This window comes from Agelaius tricolor, unplaced genomic scaffold, assembly GCF_023055355.1.
Source record: "Agelaius tricolor isolate 1412-34295 unplaced genomic scaffold, bAgeTri1.0.p SCAF_19, whole genome shotgun sequence".
NCBI classification, from domain to species: domain Eukaryota; kingdom Metazoa; phylum Chordata; class Aves; order Passeriformes; family Icteridae; genus Agelaius; species Agelaius tricolor.
In genome coordinates this window covers 13,341,452-13,359,027 of record NW_027269279.1, presented here as the reverse complement: position 1 = coordinate 13,359,027, position 17,576 = coordinate 13,341,452, and the positions used below count along the sequence as shown (strand labels likewise).

General features: G+C 48.9%; 1 protein-coding gene across 5 annotated transcripts in view; it reads right to left on the bottom strand.

Annotated features, from left to right (window-relative positions):
* GSG1L (GSG1 like) overlaps positions 1 to 17,305 on the bottom strand; it is a 57,913-nt gene extending 40,608 nt beyond the window's left edge. For 2 of the 5 annotated variants that reach the window (XM_071444347.1, XM_071444348.1), the window contains exon 1: positions 16,304 to 17,305. In XM_071444347.1, coding sequence (XP_071300448.1) covers positions 16,304 to 16,604 — 301 coding nt within the window. In that variant the 5' untranslated portion in view covers positions 16,605 to 17,305. The remainder of the gene's footprint in view (positions 1 to 16,303) is intronic. The other 3 variants (XM_071444349.1, XM_071444346.1, XM_071444344.1) reach the window with 3 other exon arrangements.
* Between the last annotated feature and the right edge of the window lie 271 nt (positions 17,306 to 17,576).

The window sequence follows — 17,576 nt, the reverse complement described above, 5'->3', positions numbered from 1 at the left end:
GTCCAGGGGAAGGATTTCTACTCTGTGAGTCCAGAGGACAGCCAAGAAAAGGAAGTGACACTTGGCTTGCCAAAGCACCATCTCTGTTTCCAGATCCAGGGCAGGCTCTATCTGGGCAGAAGAACTGTCAGTGTTTTGGGGGAAACAGATGGAAAGGTAATTCTGGATCACAGAAATTACCAGCCCTGCACATTTCCTGTTCAGAGCATGACATGACTTTCCCACCCAAATTCTGAAATGCTCTGAGGATGGTAATACCCATCCCTTAGTGACTCAGAGACGGACTTTGTTCCCACTCTGGTCCACCTCTGAAGAAATGTTTCCTGATAGCCAACCCAAACTTCTGTAGCTGCTCTGGCATCAGTGCAGTCATCCTTTGTCTGCTTGTAGGGACATGAACAAGCCCAGCTCTCCCTCTTTACTTTAGGTTCCTGACCAAGAAATCCAGATAAGTAAATGGACTATGAAAGATACTAAGGTGTAAGCAGAAAACATTCTCTTCCAGAGCCTCTGAGTTTAGGGTATGAGGTTTTTTAGGAATTTTATTGACATAAAATCAAGGGAATATAGGGAGAGTGACCTCTAGATTTGGACTTGATATAAGCAGATTAAACAGGATTTTTCATTCTAGCCATATGGATCTGTGGTTTGGCTCTGGTTTTTGTGGTTGTTTTTTTTATCAGATGTAAGTTATTACTTTTATCACAGTTTTATTTGAACCTGACTTCAAGCTGTCTCAGTGATCATGCCTCACTTGTGTTACAGTGAATCCAAAGCCATATTACTGGAAACCTTTAACAAACACCTGGCTCTCCAAAGTATTATCTCCCAAGACAGGCAAAGGGGAATGGCCTTTGCTGCTAGAAAAGGTGCACAGGCTGCTTGGAGAGCTGGTGGTGCCTTTCAGCCACCTGGCAGGGGACAGAGTTACCAGTGTTTGGCTGCAGGACACAGGAGAGGGTGGTCACAGGCTGCTGGGAGGAATGAGCATCCTCTTCCTCCCTCAAACTCAGCTTGCCCAGAACACCATCTCTCCCTGTGGTGAGGCCTCCAGTTTAAATAACATGGACAGAAAGTGTTGGAGTGTCCAGAAAAAGTCCTTTAGGAGCCATAGCAAAAAGAATGGCTGGAGACAGAGAAGAGCCTGATGCCACCTCACTTTCAATGGCTGATTGTGCCTGGCTTGCTGCTGAAGGTCACAGTAGGAGCTACACAAGCAGTTCCTGACTCTTCCCTTTGCTGTTCCTGCTGCTGGAGCACTGGAAAACCCTCTTCCATTTTCAATGGTAGCCACTGGTGGTATTTATAAAGCACAGTCACACTTGCACATGCAGACATGCATCTCGCTGAGAACTGAAGATGTCAGCAGTGCTTTCACTGTTCCTCTTAGGATTTATTCTAAGTTATTTCTGGGTATCTTGTATAACTGATCTCTTAAGCCCTCTTAAGTTTAATTTTAGACTTGGCAGAGTTTATCCTGCTGTGCTGTCCTTTTCCAGATGCATCTTCTCCCCCTATCCAGGCTCCTGGAGAGTCTTTAGAGAATATACAAAAGACTGTTCAGAGAAGCAACAAGAAGAGTCTCTGGGATTCATCCCCTGAGAGCCCTGCCTTCCACTGTTGGTGGCTGTGATCCTGACAGGGAAGAAAGGCAAGGAGTGACCTCTCCTCTCTTCACTCAAGCAGGAAGAAGAGGTGGGACATGGCTGGGATTCTCTGCACTGCCACACAGGAGCAGAGGCCATGAGCAGTGCACATGGGGCTCTGTGGGGCTCAGCAGTGACAGGGAGCTGCTGGAGGCTGAGCAGAGAGGGCTGACCAACACCTAAGCAGCCATGGGCAAAGCACTTGGCACCAGCTTCTCCTGAGCTTCCTCAGGGTGAGGTAAAAACATCACTTGTGCAAGTCCTTGCAAACACACTCCTCCTAATCACACTGACCCTGCAGGGGCTCTGCTGTGCCTCTGCTGGCCTTCCCAAGGAGGGGACATCCCAAGGAGGGGACATGTCACAGGGATCTGCAGGACTGGCAGCTACCAAGAGTCCAAAGTTGATCTGTGGCTAATTAATCATAATTAATTAATCTAATTCTGTATATGTGCATGTCTATGAGTGTTTGTAACTTGCTGGGGAATTTCAAGCTGGAGCAGCCAGAGAGTGGGAGGAGACACATCTGGAAAGACTGAGCTGGTGGGTGGGGAAGAGTCTTGAGGCTGTGTGGGTAACAGATGCAGAGCCCATGAAAATATCTGAGGGACCACCAGTGGGATGTCCCCATGAATCTGCAGTGGGAACAGGTGGAGGTGTTCCAGCAGGATCTGCAGAGCTGGGCAGGCAGAAGAGAAAGAGGAGCAAGTTTGCTGCTGGGGGGATGTTTCTGTGGGTGCTGATGAAGGCACAGTCCTCTCTGAGGGTCTGTGTGGTCAGAGACATCAGTGTCAGGCTTGCACATGTGTGTGTGTGTGTGTGTGTGTGTTGTGTGTGTGTGTGCCCCCAGCCTGGATGGGAAGGGCCCAGCAGCAAACAGGTGAAGGAAAAAGGAATTCCCTGGCACTTCTTTAAGCTTCCTGGGATCACGCTCAGCATCATCTCACACAAACTCTCAGGGACGTCCCCATCCCATGCAGCTGGGGAAGCTCCCTCAGCTCTGCAGGGCTGGAATGCCTTCCAGCTCCAGGCCAGTGTGTGCTGAAGAAAGCTCAGCTTTGGGATGCTGTGTGGTGTCAGGAAACAGAGGAAGGTGTGGATTTGATCCATCAGTGCCAGGGACACAGAGGAAGTTGTGGCAGTATTAGGAGACCATCTCTATATCTTGCTTGCATAGAGTAGATGGAGACAAAGTCCCAGTGGTTCATGTCAGAGGTTTGTTGGGGAAGGCAGTTTGGATCAATTCTGCCTCGAGTACAGGCAAACCCATTTGTGGGATTGTTTTTGCTCAGGGACCAGGTTGCACATGGTGGATAATGCAAAAAGATGGAAGAACACGATGTGTACCTCGGGGAGATCTGATTGCTGGGTGAGAACTATGTGTAAATATCACTGTTTGCTGAATGTTACTGCCATTGTCTGTCTATAGCTGTATATTGGAGGTATAATGTATGTGTTTGTAGAGTTAGAATATATATTAGTTTTAGTAGTAAGCTGATGATGTGGGGATAAGGGGTGGAATGTCCTGGGTTGACTATATGATGCCTTTATCCCCAATCGTCTTGGTTCTGTTTATGCTGAATAATAAATTTTGCACCTTTAAGACTTGTTCCAGAGAGTGAAGGGGGGAGAGAAGAAGCACGCAGTTTGTTTTCAGACACTACACTCACTCCTCCACATTCCTGCTCCTGGACTGTGTTGTCTGTGGATGGACAGACAGTGGGACAGAGCTCTCCTTTGCTTTGAGTTAGTTTAGCTAGCTGAGGCAAAGAAGTTCCCTGGACTGTGGGGTTTTTTTTCCTTTTTCTTTGGACCTGTTTAAACGTACTCTGGACTGAACACCCAGAAGAGCACCAGCAGTTCACAACTTTAGGCCACCAGGCCGGGCCTGGGCCTGGGCTGTGGCATTTCCAGCACTGGGGGCACTGATAAGGGACTGATAAGGGACTGAATACGAGGAGGCCCATACTCCTCCTCCTCCTCCTTGTTCACAACATGCAGGGGAGTCCTGAGCTCCCAACCTTTCCAAGCCTGTGCACATTCTCATCATGGACACTGCCTCATGTGTGCAATGTCAGACTGTGTGAGGGGGAAGCAGCAGGCTGTGCAGGGCAGGCCCTTGAGGGGGAAGCAGCAGGCTGTGCAGGGCAGGCCCTTGAGCCTTGAGGGGGAAGCAGAAGGCTGTGCAGGGCAGAACCCTTGAGGGGAAAGCAGCAGGCTGTGCAGGGCAGGCCCTTGAGGGGAAAGCAGAAGGCTGTGCAGGGCAGGCCTGTGAGGGGGAAGCAGCAGGCTGTGCAGGGCAGAACCCTTGAGGAGGAAGAAGAAGGCTGTGCAGGGCAGGCCCTTGAGGAGGAAGCAGCAGGCTGTGCAGGGCAGGCCCTTGACAAGGAAGCAGCAGGCTGTGCAGGGCAGACTGTATGAGGGGGAAGCAGCAGGCTGTGCAGGGCAGACTGTATGAGGGGGAAGAAGAAGGCTGTGCAGGGCAGGCCCTTGAGGAGGAAGAAGGCTGTGCAGGGCAGACTCTATGAGGGGGAAGCAGCAGGCTGTGCAGGGCAGGCCCTTGAGGGGGAAGCAGCAGGCTGTGCAGGGCAGGCCCTTTAGGGGGAAGCAGCAGGCTCTGCAGGGCAGGCCCTTTAGGGGGAAGCAGCAGGCTGTGCAGGGCAGAATGTATGAGGAGGAAGAAGAAGGCTGTGCAGGGCAGACTGTATGAGGGGGAAGCAGCAGGCTGTGCAGGGCAGACCCTTGAGGGGGAAGCAGCAGGCTGTGCAGGGCAGAACCCTTGAGGAGGAAGAAGAAGGCTGTGCAGGGCAGGCCCTTGAGGAGGAAGAAGAAGGCTGTGCAGGGCAGACTGTATGAAGAGGAAGCAGCAGGCTGTGCAGGGCAGAACCCTTGAGGGGGAAGAAGAAGGCTGTGCAGGGCAGGCCCGCTGGGCAGAGCTGTGCCTCGGGCAGGGTGAGCTGCAGAGAGCAGGGAGGGGAGGGGACACTGCTGGTAAGGCCTGCACAGGGTGGAGGGGTCAGCCATGGCAGGTGGGTGAGTCCCAGACACCTCCCTTTCCCTGCAAAGTGGAGGAGCTCCATCACCTGCCCCACTGAGGGGTCAGTGTCACACACACAGAGACAGCTGGGACTCTGCTGGAGGCAAAGCCTCACACCTTCCCAAGGAAGAGCTCAGAGTTCAGCTCCTCTCTAGCCAAAAGAAAGCCCAAGTTCCCCCAAGTTCAATCCTGCCAGAAAATTAAGACAAACAGGTCCTAAAGAACCATCAGGTCCCACGGTTTGCTGGCTCCAGGGCCCTGCCCTGCCCTGCCCACCTCGTGGGTACATCAAACATGCCTGGCTGGGGCTTCCACCATGGAATTCCTCCTGGTCCTGTGGAATGAGAGAGTTGCATAGGGCAGCTGAAGGCAGGTCTGGATGCACAGAAATTGGGTCTGAACTCCAGCACACAGATGTTCATCCAAGCCCTGTGTGCCCTCTGCCTTTAAGCCTTTGGGAGAGCCACTCTACTCCTTCTTCCACCTAAAAGGTGGGGTTTGTTTGCTCCTGTCCTCAGAACCTCACACAGCCCAGCAGCCTGCTGGTTTAGACTGGAAACGAGGAAGAGGGCAGAAAAACCACCAAAAAAGCACTTCAAGACAATGTTCTGTTTCTAACATGGCTGTTGTCATAGCAAAGAGCAGAATTTGATGTTCTGGGTCCTGCTTATTGGTCCTGCATTGCCGAGTTGTTTCCTCTCTGAGCCAGGGGAAAATGCCTGATTAGTAATGACAGCAACAAAATAAAAACAACCCTGAAAAATCCTACTTTGTATGTCTTGCAATGACATGGTTTGAAAATATTCAAGTTAAATAAATTGACTTAAAAGAAATCTGGTAGTTCTGGCTGAACTCTGTTATAACTCTGCTTTTCATCTTGCAAAAAAAAAAAGAAGAAAAGCTGTCTGTATCCACTTACTCTGCATAAAATTTTACGAGTTCAAGAGTGCAGTTATGATGGAAATTTAAATGATTAAATTTCTTTTAAACAACATTCCCTTTTAGTAACACCCTGGCTCCCAGCCTACGACAGACAAGGTCCCCTTTTTTTCCCACTAGGCCCTAACACATCTTTATCTCTCCAATTATATCTGGAGTCATGTGATTCTGATGAGATCCTACATCATCTACGGAGAGTAAAATCATTGTATTTGTCTAAAAAAAGATATAACCCTTCAGGGATCCCAGCCTAGATGAGGCTGAGGACTCCAACACAACTTCAGTGAAAAAAAGCACTACATGAGGGAAAATACAGGTTAATAGGCTCACTCAAAGTGAATTGGATCAGGTTAATTACCAACTGAAATATGCAAACTTTGTTTAAAGTCATCTCAGGGCACTTAATTGACTTTTTTTTCCCCTAACGAAAAATTGAGTGTTAATCAGTAAAATCAACATTTTCCAGTTGACCCTGTTGATTTTGCTGGAGCAATATTTTCTTCTGGAAAATAAACAAGCTCACACAGAATTGCAAAAAAATATGTCTTGAACTATGCAGCTAATTATTTTCTCTTCCTCTGACAGCTGCCACTCATTGCTGCTGCCTATCGACATTTCTTCTACCTCTAAATATCTTGAGAATTTGCCCAATTTCTCAGGGATTACTCACAGCCTGTATTGCCTTTGGGATTGCTTTTAAACCTGAATGTTGTGCTGCTGTTCTCCTTCAGCAAACCCAACCCCTTCCAACTTCCTACGTCTCCAAGTGGGAAAATGCAAACCTTCCCACTTTTCCATTTCAGGCGTGGTGCACTTCTCCTCAGTTTGCACATTCCCAAAGGAATGTTGCTAATTTTACCCCAGAGGTCCCATTCCCACGGTGGGGTTCCCTCCTGGGGGGTTGGAGCAGGGAAGGGCTGTGCAGGGCAGGGAGTGTGGGCAGAGCTGGGAATGCTGGTGCTGCTGCCTGGGACTATGCCATGGCAACTGCTTGTTCCAGGCTGCAACTCTTCCCTGATGTGAAAAATCTTCCCCAGCATCTCAAAGCAAACATCTCCACGGGCTGCTCTCAAATCATGTCTAATTGAAAGCCAGCCAAGTCACAAGATTCAGCTGATTATCTTGGTAAGACCTGGAGGATGTGTACACACATCCATCATTTAGAGAGCTGGGAAGGAGGTTGGGTTTCCAAGTGATTGTGAAAATCGGGGCAACAGCAGTGCTGAGAGAGGTTTTCAATGATTTTGGTGTCAAATTAGAGCTGACTTCATTAAATCAAGGAGCTCTGAGTTGATTTAAGCTTTTGAAGCTGTACAATGGGAAGGGGAGGGTTTCACCTGCTCATCCCAAGGGTGACACACTGTGCTGACCCTGAGCCAATGTAAATATGCCAAAATAAATTAGATATTGGCAATCCAGGATCCCTGAGACACCCAGAAAGCTGGGAAAGACAAACCCCAATGCTCTTCACAGAGATGTAGCTGCTGTATGTCCCTCACTCTATGAAGTCTTTCCTTCTTCCATCCTCCTGGCTGCTCTTTGGGTTGAGATTTCCTGTTTTTCCAGGCAGGAAGCCCTGGCTTGGGGTATGGAAACAGGTAACTTTAACCTTTTCTCCATGACTTTTAAAGGAAGTGAACTGCAGCACACTGGAAATGAATATCCAGTTTTGGAAATCAAGTGGAAAAAAGTTGTGCGTGCATTTCCTCTTGTGAACCTTATTCCCAAGCATGTACCCAATAAATTTGAAACATATTTCTCATTAGTGTTTGTTGTCTGCCTGGGCGATGCACAGTGAAATCATGCTGAATGATGAAGATTTTTGGTCTCTCCAAACCTAGTGAGTCTAAGCATGGTGAAATGTCTCTACCTCTCAACTGATTTTCCACATTGTGAGCATGGTTTGAGTCCTTTTTGTAGCCAAATGGAAGGTGGAATACAGGCAAGTGGATTTTGTTTGCCTGTGACTAGAAACATGCAGAAACAAGCCATGTCATTCCACAGTAATTACACCTGCTTCTTATTGCTCACTGGCTTTTGTATTCCTTCCTAAGCTAGAGCAGCAAAGGCTGATATTGCCTTTTGGTTTAGCAAAAAGAACACTGATGTCACAGCAATTTGTGACTAACAGAGGGTCCTGGTTTCAGCAGCCCTATTCCCTGCCATTCTGGTTTCAGCAGGGACAGAGTCAGTTTGGTTCCTGCAGCAGGCACAGGGCTGAGTGTTGGGTTTAGGATGAGAACAGTGCTGATAACACAGAGGTGCTTTGGGTGTTGCTGAGCAGGGCTTGCCCAAACCAAGGGCTTTGCAGTGCCTCATGCTCTGCCACTCAGGAGGTGCACAAAAAGCAGGAGGGGACATAGCTAGGACAGCTGACCTGAGCTACCAGGGGGATATTACAGATCTTAGAATGTGATGCCCAGTGTGTAAAATGGGGAGAGTTTTGCTGGGAGCTGCCAGTCACTGCTTTGGGCTGGGCTGGGCAGCAGTGAGCAGCTGCACTGTGCAACACTGTTCTCATCCTAAACTTTTTGGGGGCTTTAGTCCTTTCTCTCCCCTTTTCTCTATTTTTATTGCTCATTGTTGTTGTATTTTATTTATTAAGCTGTTCTTATCTAAACCCACGGGTGTTGCCTTTCTCTGGCTCTCCTCCCCAGCCCTTTGGGGCAGGAGTGAGTGAGGGGATGAGCAGCACTTAATTATCAGCTGTTAAATCACAACAAACTGTACATCCCAGTTGTGAGATCTGCCAGTCAGCCAGTTCTCCTAAACCCCCATAAGGAAAGTTTTAACATCAGGATTGAGTCTGGTGTAATTTAAAACCCACGGGGGTACCACAGTCATTGATCTTCCATCCCTTATGCATTTCCTCAGCCCTGAAAGCATCTGTTCATATTTTGCACTGACACTGGGGTAAGGCATCTCAGTTCCCTTTGAAATCTGGGACCTGTGTGTTAATCTTCCAACACTTTGAAGTTTATCCCATTTACAAGGAGCCACCAGAACTCCTCAGATGTGTCCTTTAAGGCTACTGGGTTAAATGGCTGAGAACAGACACATCCAAACACTCATGAGGAACAGTAACATATCTAATAAGGGGTAGTTAGCTGCCTGGTCCCTTACTTTGCTCTGTTATGAGGCTCAGCCCACAGGGACTTTATGTCCATGTTTTATGGATGATAGATGTTCACACAGCTAGTCTGCCCAGCAGGATCAGGAGGACCTAAAATCCAAAACTCCCAGAGCGCTGCAGACACAAAATATCCCCAACATGCTATAAAAACCTGAATGTCTGCAATAAAGCAATCACCAGCACAGAAATCACAGCTATCATGTACCACAGGAAGGGAGCAAGAGTTCTCGTGAGGAACACGAATAAATCTGTAAATTCCTATGGCCAGACCTATCTCATCCTGAAAGCAAAATACCAGAGATTTGTTAGGAGGAGCTCACAAGTGCTTCTCTGCAATGGATCCTTCCCATGCTGTTAAGGAAGGCAAAAATTTGTTACTCTCCCTGATATCTAGCCTGAGGGAGATTTCCCTTCTGATCCCAAATTAGATCATCAGTTTAATGTTCAGTGCATGAGCAGCCATACCAATTAGATCCTGAGCAGCTGGAATAATGTCAGCAGTGGCAGAGCAGCCTCCTCACACACTGCCTCCACCTGGAGCCAGTTTCTGCTGCTTTAGATTCGATTAAAACCTCCAGAAAACGTGATGGGCACCCAGTCAGCAGCTATTTTTTCCTTGGCTCCCACTAGTGCCCAGCAGCCCCCCCGGGGCAGGGATGTCACAGAACAGGAGCAAGAAGGCTCCTTCCAGACCTCCTAAAACACCAACACATCAGCTATGCAGGACTCACTCCAAGCTTTGTCATGCCAGAAACACTCCTCTTCTCTCCTGCAGCTCTTCTGGCACTTTGGAAGGCTCCATTTCAGCCCCTGGGTTTCCTTTGCTCACACTGCCCTCTGTGGAGGTGAGGTCCAGACACACTCTGCAGGAACCTGTCCTTGGATTGTCACTTTTTTCCCCTCAATGATGAATTATTTAAGTAATTTTATTTTCTTTATCCATACATGTGTAAGGTATCACTACATCCTCTCTAGCTCTTCAGTACACTACAGAACACCAGCTTTCTTTTCTTGAAGGAGATTCTCTTTTCCTTAACTACCTTGGAAATCCCACTGCACCTATTTCACCTTCCCCTTTTCTTACCATACCCATGCACCATGGCATTTACAAAACACACTGGTGTTGCCTGTGGTGCTGATTTTTCCCTAGAATAATCTCTTTTTTATGCCACAGCTCTTGGCAGCTCCCAGCCCCACCCCAGACAAACACTGCCCCCCAACTTGGTTCTTATTTTCCCCCTGCAATTGGCACCTACCTGTGACCTCACAGAGCTTTAGGCCTTGGCATCTGGTGCTTTTAACCTTCTTTAAAATGTAATGCTGCTCTTACAACTCTATCAGGCCAGCTCACATTTTCAGTTATGCAGAAAAATCTCTCCTCTGTAATGCCAATATTCCCAGATTTTGTGTGGCATGTACGTAAGAGGCACAGTCAAAGCAGGATTATTCTCTTCAAATTAAAACTTCTGTGTTGGGAATTGCAAGGTCTTAGACAGATTCTCTTTTGGCCAATGAGGCAAAAGCATAATCCCAGGGCTCAGTTGATGCCACAGGAGGAGCAGTGGAACCTCCCAAGGAGTGCTCCTGTGTAATGAGGATGTTGATCAGTCTGGGCACAGACACCTACATTTGCTGATGGCCACGGGCTGGCTGCAGGATTCATCTCACCTTTATTTTTTTTAGGTGACACAAATTGTATCCCCAGCTCTTTTTTTTCCTTGATTGCTAATCTCAGCAATAATAGAATCAGTTCCAAAAGCAAATTTGAGGACAGCTAAAAACATCTGGTCTCCATTGGGATAATGCTCCCTTTTGTATTACTTGCCACAGTCTCCTTGTAAGACTGTTCTTTAGTCAGTTTACAATCTATTTATCCCAATGATAATCAATAAAGTGAATCTGCAACACAGGTTGATGCAAAAGGTCTCTCTGCTCCACTGTCTTTGTGTTGCCTGCAGTGGCAGATATTTAGGGAAGCCAGTGACAGATATTTAGGGAAGAACAAAGGGGTGGGCACAGGGTGATTCTGCTCCTGTACTCCCCTTGTCACACCAGAACTGCAGCAGCACTTTGGGGATTGCTCTAAAAGCATCCTGTCAGTAACAGGAATGGAGGTTTCCTCTCTGGATCCATGCAATTCCCAATTTTGGCCTTCTCAACATTCCCTAGCAGGGAGCTCTGCAGGAAAGAGTACTTATTTTTGTCTGTTATGCCTTTTTGTTCTGGAATCATGGAAGCAGTCAGTGGTGTGTGTTGTCTGAGCTGTGTCATTGCCACTTGATCCCCACCAATGGGACATCTCTGTGCCCTGAGCCTTCTGGAGCTCAGGCTGTTCACTGTGGAGCCTGCCTGCCTCTCCCTCTGTTCTCACCATCCTCCCCACTCTCTGCAGCTCTTCTGGAAAGAATTTTCACTGGGACATTCCACCAAATCTTTTTTTTTGCAAATCCACAGAGACTGGGTCTAATCCATTACCCTTGTCTGAGAAGTGATTCATCTTGGTAAATGATTTACCTTTAATAAACCCATACCTTTGATAAAACCTATTTATGGCCATGAAATGAGTGCTTTCTCAGAAAACTGTCCTAAAATCCCTGGGTCAAGTGGCCTGTACAGTTTTTTTCCCACTTTTCTTTAATATAGTGATGTACAGATTCTTCTAACCCTGCATTTTCATGTACCAATTATTTCAACATCCTCAGAAGGAGATTATCCTAGCCTCGTGGGTTCAGTTCCTCTAGCACTGGAAATTTTATCTTTAATACAGAGATCTACCTCCTCCATTCCTTTTACCACTCTTTCCTTCCTAACAATTCAGAACCAGCAATTTTTACATTCCAGTCATGCGAATAAACCTGCCAGGTTTCACTCATGCCAATTATATTGTATTTCTCATAATCCAGCAAGAATTCCCAAGTCCTCTTGCTTTTAATTATATACTCACAAGGTACTTCTGCCCAGCCCCTGTCTGGGCAGCCACCTGTGGTGAATCACTGTGATGTGTGATTATCACAGGGGCGGGGGACAGAGGTGCTGCAGAGTGGTTCTGCAGCACCTCTGGGAAAGGCTGGGGCAGCTTCTGGTGTTTATGGCACAGATTTGCTTATTTCTGTAGGAGAAACCCCACTCTGCAGCTGGGGAAGGCTGGGGCAACTTCTGGTTTTTACTCATTTCTGCAGGAGAAACCCCACTGTGCAGCTGGGAAAGGCTGGGGCAACTTGCAATTTCTGGTGTTTATGGCACAGATTTACTCATTTCTGCAGGAGAAACCCCTCTCCCTCTCTGGCTCCTCCTCAAGGCACATTCAGTGCCCACACCTTTGACCCATTTTGATATTTACATCCAATCTAAATTCCACTCTCCCATTTCCTCCTTCAGGAGTATTAGGTGGCATAGAGCACACAAAAGGCTATAGGCCCCTTGCCCTCCAAAAAATTCAATCCAAACCCACAAAACAAGCCATGCATACCCATTCCTGCTCTCCTGATTTCTGGGGAGCATGGTGAGCATCCTTGTTTATTTAATGGGGCAGTGCTGCTAAAAGGCAGCTGGGCAGCTGCTCTTCCCCCTCTGCCTGTGGATGTTAATACTGAGCTTGTCTTCACTGGCAACTAAAGCAAGGGCTGAGTTCATGGGTTTTTCTATTAACATCAAAGCAAACACACAATTGAGCAAAACTGGCTGACTTCTCATTGCTTCCCAGCAACTCAAGCTACTTCCTACTCTCACACTCTCCTTTAGAATTTGATATGCCACCTTGCCTACTTAATGTGCTAATTTTTTCATGGCATGTGTGTTCTTGAGTCATGGAATCCACGGCAGGTTCACCACTGCTGCTGTCAGTGCAGCACTGTTGTGGTGCCCAAGCACAGACTGTGTGTGTGCAACAAGATACGTGCCCAAAGTCACATTTTAAAAGAAATTAAATGCTGGTGAGCTTGGCTCTGAAGCACCTGGCCCCAGCCAAGGAGTTCACAGCCCAGGAGGAGGCCCCAGGTGCAGCCTGAGCAGCTCAGACTGCAGAGCTTTATCCCCAGCCCCTTCTGAGGTTGGGTGTGTTGCTCCTACAGAAGGCACCTCCACCTGTGTGGCACCCAAAGCACTGAACCCACTCTGAAAGGGAGAACCTCTTTCTGCTAGACTGGGGTTCAGCACACTTTTGAGTCAGAAATTGTGCTAAATAATTACAGGACTCCCCCAGCAATGAAATAGAAATGCTCCAGTCCCTCTTTTCCCAGAGGGGATTCACAATTACATTTCTCAGGTACTAAATGCTTTTTGAATTCTTGAGCTGTCCTAGACATACTGGATAAAAATAAACTCTAGATTCACAAATTATTTCAGAAATAATCACAGCATTCAATCTCTGTTAGAGCTGTCAGTGGAAAGCAGAAACTGGCACCAAGAGGCAGGCACGCTCCACTGGGCTCTGCACAAAGTGGATGGCATGCTGCTTGCACCTCAGCCTCTGGAATCTAAATGCACATTGCAGATAAACAGGGGCAAGGAGAAGACACTCAAAAATGTGTTTGCTTGTTGCCTAAATGTCATTTTAAGGTGTGACTGAGTCCCAGCCTCTCCAGCCAACTGGGAGCCCTGGAATGCTGCTCCCATCAGCCTGCTGGGAGCTGCTCCTGTTGGCACTACAAGAGCTGCTGTGTTGCAGCTGCACCAGTGCATGGAGCAGAAAGTTTTGACAGTGTGGCTGGAGGAGAGAGAAATCAAAAGCCTGGTGGCTGGAGGAAGAATGTGGCTCGGAGGTGTGGAAGTTTGGAGGCTCTGGAGAGTTTTGGCAGTGCCACGATCACACAGAGCACACAGAGAGTTCCTGGCATTCACCTGTGCCTGGTGGGATCCAGCACAGAATCACAGAGGGAGGGGACCCACAGGGATCATCAAACCAGCACAGACACCCCAACAATCCCACCCTGTGCCTGAGGGTGCTGTGCAGACACTCCTGGAGCTCTGGCAGGCTCAGGGCTGGGACCAGTACCCTGGGCAGCCCATTCAGTGCCCAAGCAGCCCCTGGGGGAAGCATCTTTTCCCAATATCCAACATAAACCTGCCCTGACACAACTTGAGGCCATTCCCTTGGATCCTGTCACAGAAGAGACCAGTGCCTGACTCTCCTTTTCCCCTCATGAGGCAGTTGCAGACTGTGATGAGGTCTCCTCTCACATTGCTTAAATTCAGACATCAGTGAGTCAGGGAGGAATTGGGATGGCATGGGAGCTGTGGGAATGGTGCTGACCATGGGATCTGTCCATATGTTCTGCTGACAGAGTGTGAGGCTGGGAGTGACTGGGGAAGGGACTTTGCCTGGATCAAGGCTGCTGCTGCAGTCACTTCAGAGTGCTGCTGGTAGAGCTTTAGGAAAGATGCTATTGACAGTGTACATCTGAGCTGGGGACTTGGACTAATTGAATTCACCACTATTTAACAGTATTAATGCAATTAATTACAATTTAAACACACAGCCATGACTGTGTGACTTGTGATGCCTGCAGGACTGGGCTCAAGCAGGTGTGCTGAGGGTGGGGCATGAGCCTCTGGGGTGGATTCCTCACGGGGAGCTGGAGTGGGGCTGCCTGTGTAAGCACAGCCCTGTGCCTCAGGGCCCTGCAGCTCTGATAAAATGATCATCAGTCAGGCTGCAAGAGGCCATGACAACACTCTGACAGTCTGGCATTCCAAACCCATCAGTCTGAGTGAAAAGCTGTCGGGTGTTTTATGTTGGCACTATTAGGAACAAATTTAGACCCGTGTCCATTACATTGTTCCTGTCCTTCCCAGGAGAAGATATGGTAAATCTGAAAGAGGCAGCTGTCTGTCCTAGCCAGTATATCCCTGTACCTGCCTGGGTTATTTCCAAAGGTTGGTCACACCTAGTCTGATAACTGAAGAGTTTCAGATAAGAGGAAACACTCACTGAGCTGCTGTGGTGGTGTGGGGAAGGAGAAGCAGCCCCTTCTCTCCTGCTTTCACCATAACTTTTTTAAGCTGGCTTCCATCTCTCTCCTGAAATCACCCACTACAGCACAGCTTTGTTTACCCAGTACAGAATAGATCTCTGTGTTTCTCTTCTCCCACAGATAACTCACTTTTCTGAGTGGGCTAGAGTCACACAGTTACAACTTATCTCACACATAAATCTGGACTTGGAAGGATTTCAGTATGTGCCAAAAATATGGGCATCCTTGATCATGCCAACCCCAGCTAAGATGCTCAAAAAGCCAGAGAGTCTTAGGCTGCTCACTCAGGCTGCTGTGGCCTAAGCTGATTCCCAAATCAGTAAGACAAATCAGCTTTTTTTCCTGTGTTTTTCTTTCTAACATCAAGAGTGTTGCTCTGGTGCTCTCAATTCAGCCTGGAGCTGTTGCAGTCCCAAGGCTGGAGTTCATGAACTTTCCTTTTTTGACATTAAATTGAGTTTTAATAAGCAACTGATTCTGCAAGTACTCTCCTCAAAAACACCAGGGAGAATACACAACCCCTTGGGATGAAACAGGCTGTGAGCACTTCCCCAGGTTTGCCCCATTTAATAGTACATCCTCACAGAGAATTCTATCAATTTTACCAGAATTCTACCCTAAATTTCCCATTACCAGAGGGGCTGTGTTCTCAGAGGCATAACACACCCATGGTTAACTGTTCCTGTCTCCCAGCAGAGAAGGACCAACTCCCTGATCTACTCCTAGGGCAGTGGCAGGGATGGGATGGGAACAGCCCAGTGAGGAACAAGTATCCACAATCCATCATCTCCTACTGAGTCACATCTGTAAACTTTATTTTTCAGTCACATAATCTAGAATCTCTTTCAAAAGCAGAGTGTGGATGTTAGCTCTAGCAGACAGCTCTGGGAGTAGGGGCTGTCAGTTTGCATCTGCTGAGCCTCAGACTGGTCCCAGGGCAGCTGCCTGCCATCCACCCTCCAGTGTTGTATTCCTTGGGAAGTGCCAGGCTACAGCAGAGGAAATGAATGCACTGATAAGCTGGAGAGATGTCTTTTTGAGCGCTTCCCAGCAAGTCAATGGCTGAGCAGGGAACAGAAATGAGCTTTCTTGTGCCCAGTTGAGCCCTTTAACTGCATTTCTCTGCTCAATAACCGCACACCCCAGGGAGGGCTGGCGGGCGGTCATTCACTTCAGGGCGAGCAGAAACCAGGCAAAAGCTGGTAAAACCCGTGCCCTCTGTGCTCTCCCTGCCGCTCATCCCGCTGTCCTGGGGGCGATTGCTGCGGGATGCCTGTCGGAGCTGCCGGAGCAGCGCCGTGCGCTCCGGGAGCGCTGCCCGCCCGGGGCTGCAGTGCCCGCCCGGCGGCACCGCTGCTGCTCCGGGGCTCGGCTGGCTCGGCTGGAGAGCTCGGAGCCTGCAGCAGCCAGCAGGTAAACAAGCGACCCCCTGCTCCCGCAGGAAACAGGTTGCTTTTCTACAAAGAACTGTTAAACCCCTGCCTCTCTCTGCTCTAAGGTACGGCTTGCCCCTCGCTTATCGCGCCGAGGCGAACACAAAGCAGCACAGGCTGGGAGGAAGTTGTTTTATACTTACCAGCAGCATTGATATTTTCCTCACAGGAGTACCAGATCCCAGTGTGGAAATACCTGAAAAGGAAGCGGTCATCTCCCGTCTCCCAGCTGTAATGAACCACATTCTGGTTCGTCTCATTTGCAGTCTCATTCCCGCCGTAGTTGAGGCAGTTTGTCTTCTTCTCTTTCCCACAGCTCGGCTTGGGGACCCTCTGTGTGCCCTCACACCAGTGGGTCGTGATAAAAGCTGTTGTAGAGAAGAGGAGAGCCATCAGATTCAGACTCACTGCTAGCAGGGCTCTGCATCTTCGATTTGTCTTCATGGTAAATCCGCCCTCCCTCCCCCTCCTGCTGAGAGAAGAAGTCAAAGGGGTTTGTTTTATTTGGGAGGGGGGGGTGGGTTTCAAAGCCTCTCACGATTCAGAATCCAGTTGTCCAGGCATCAAAACTCTCAGCTTCTTCCAATCTGCTGCTGAAGCGGTGAAGGAAGCTCTGCAGCCAGACTCCCATTCTTCCCCCTTGACTTGAAACCCTGCCTTTGTTGGTTAGAGGAGCAGCTGCCGGCGCGGCAGCGGGGCCGATCCCTCGCAGCCGCGGAGCTTCAGCGCGCTGAGGGCAGCGGAGCGGCTCTGCCTGCCGAGGAGCCCCAGAGGCGAGTGAACATCTGCTCGGCCACCGCACATCATCCTCCCGAGGGGCTCCGCAGCCTCCTCCGCCGGGAGACACCTGCAGGCTGCCAGCCTCGCTGTGCCCTGCTCCCGTAGGATGGGCAGGAGCAGGCAGGGACAGCTGCCACCCGCTGCCACCACCGTGCCCGGCACCGCTCCGAGCCCACTGCAGCGCAGCCGGCCTGCGGGAGGCGTCACGGCTCAGTCCCGACAAGAATTAGTGTTATTATTATTATTAATGTTGTTATTGTGTGGAGCTGTGGAAGGCATTTTTCGTGTATCCCGAGGTAGAGATTCGTCCAGGAGGAGGAGGAGGGGTGGAGTGGTACTTTAGCATTTCTGCTCTGGGCTAGAGAGGAGTAAATCCAGGGCTTGATTCTGCTTTTGCAATATTGGTGCAAATCTCTTTCTTCAGAGGCTTGCTCTGGCAGCCCCAGAGGAATTTAGATTTGAAAGTGTGTGATGTGTGAAACCCACACCTTTCACAGCATCAAGCAAAGCCCCTTGTCCAGGCTTTTATTCCCAGACCCAGCTCTTGCAGATGTTTTGGTTGAAGTGGATCTGGAGGAAATTTTGTAGGTCCTGCTTTGTGCAGACGGACAGAGCTAATTAGAGCAAACCCTGGGC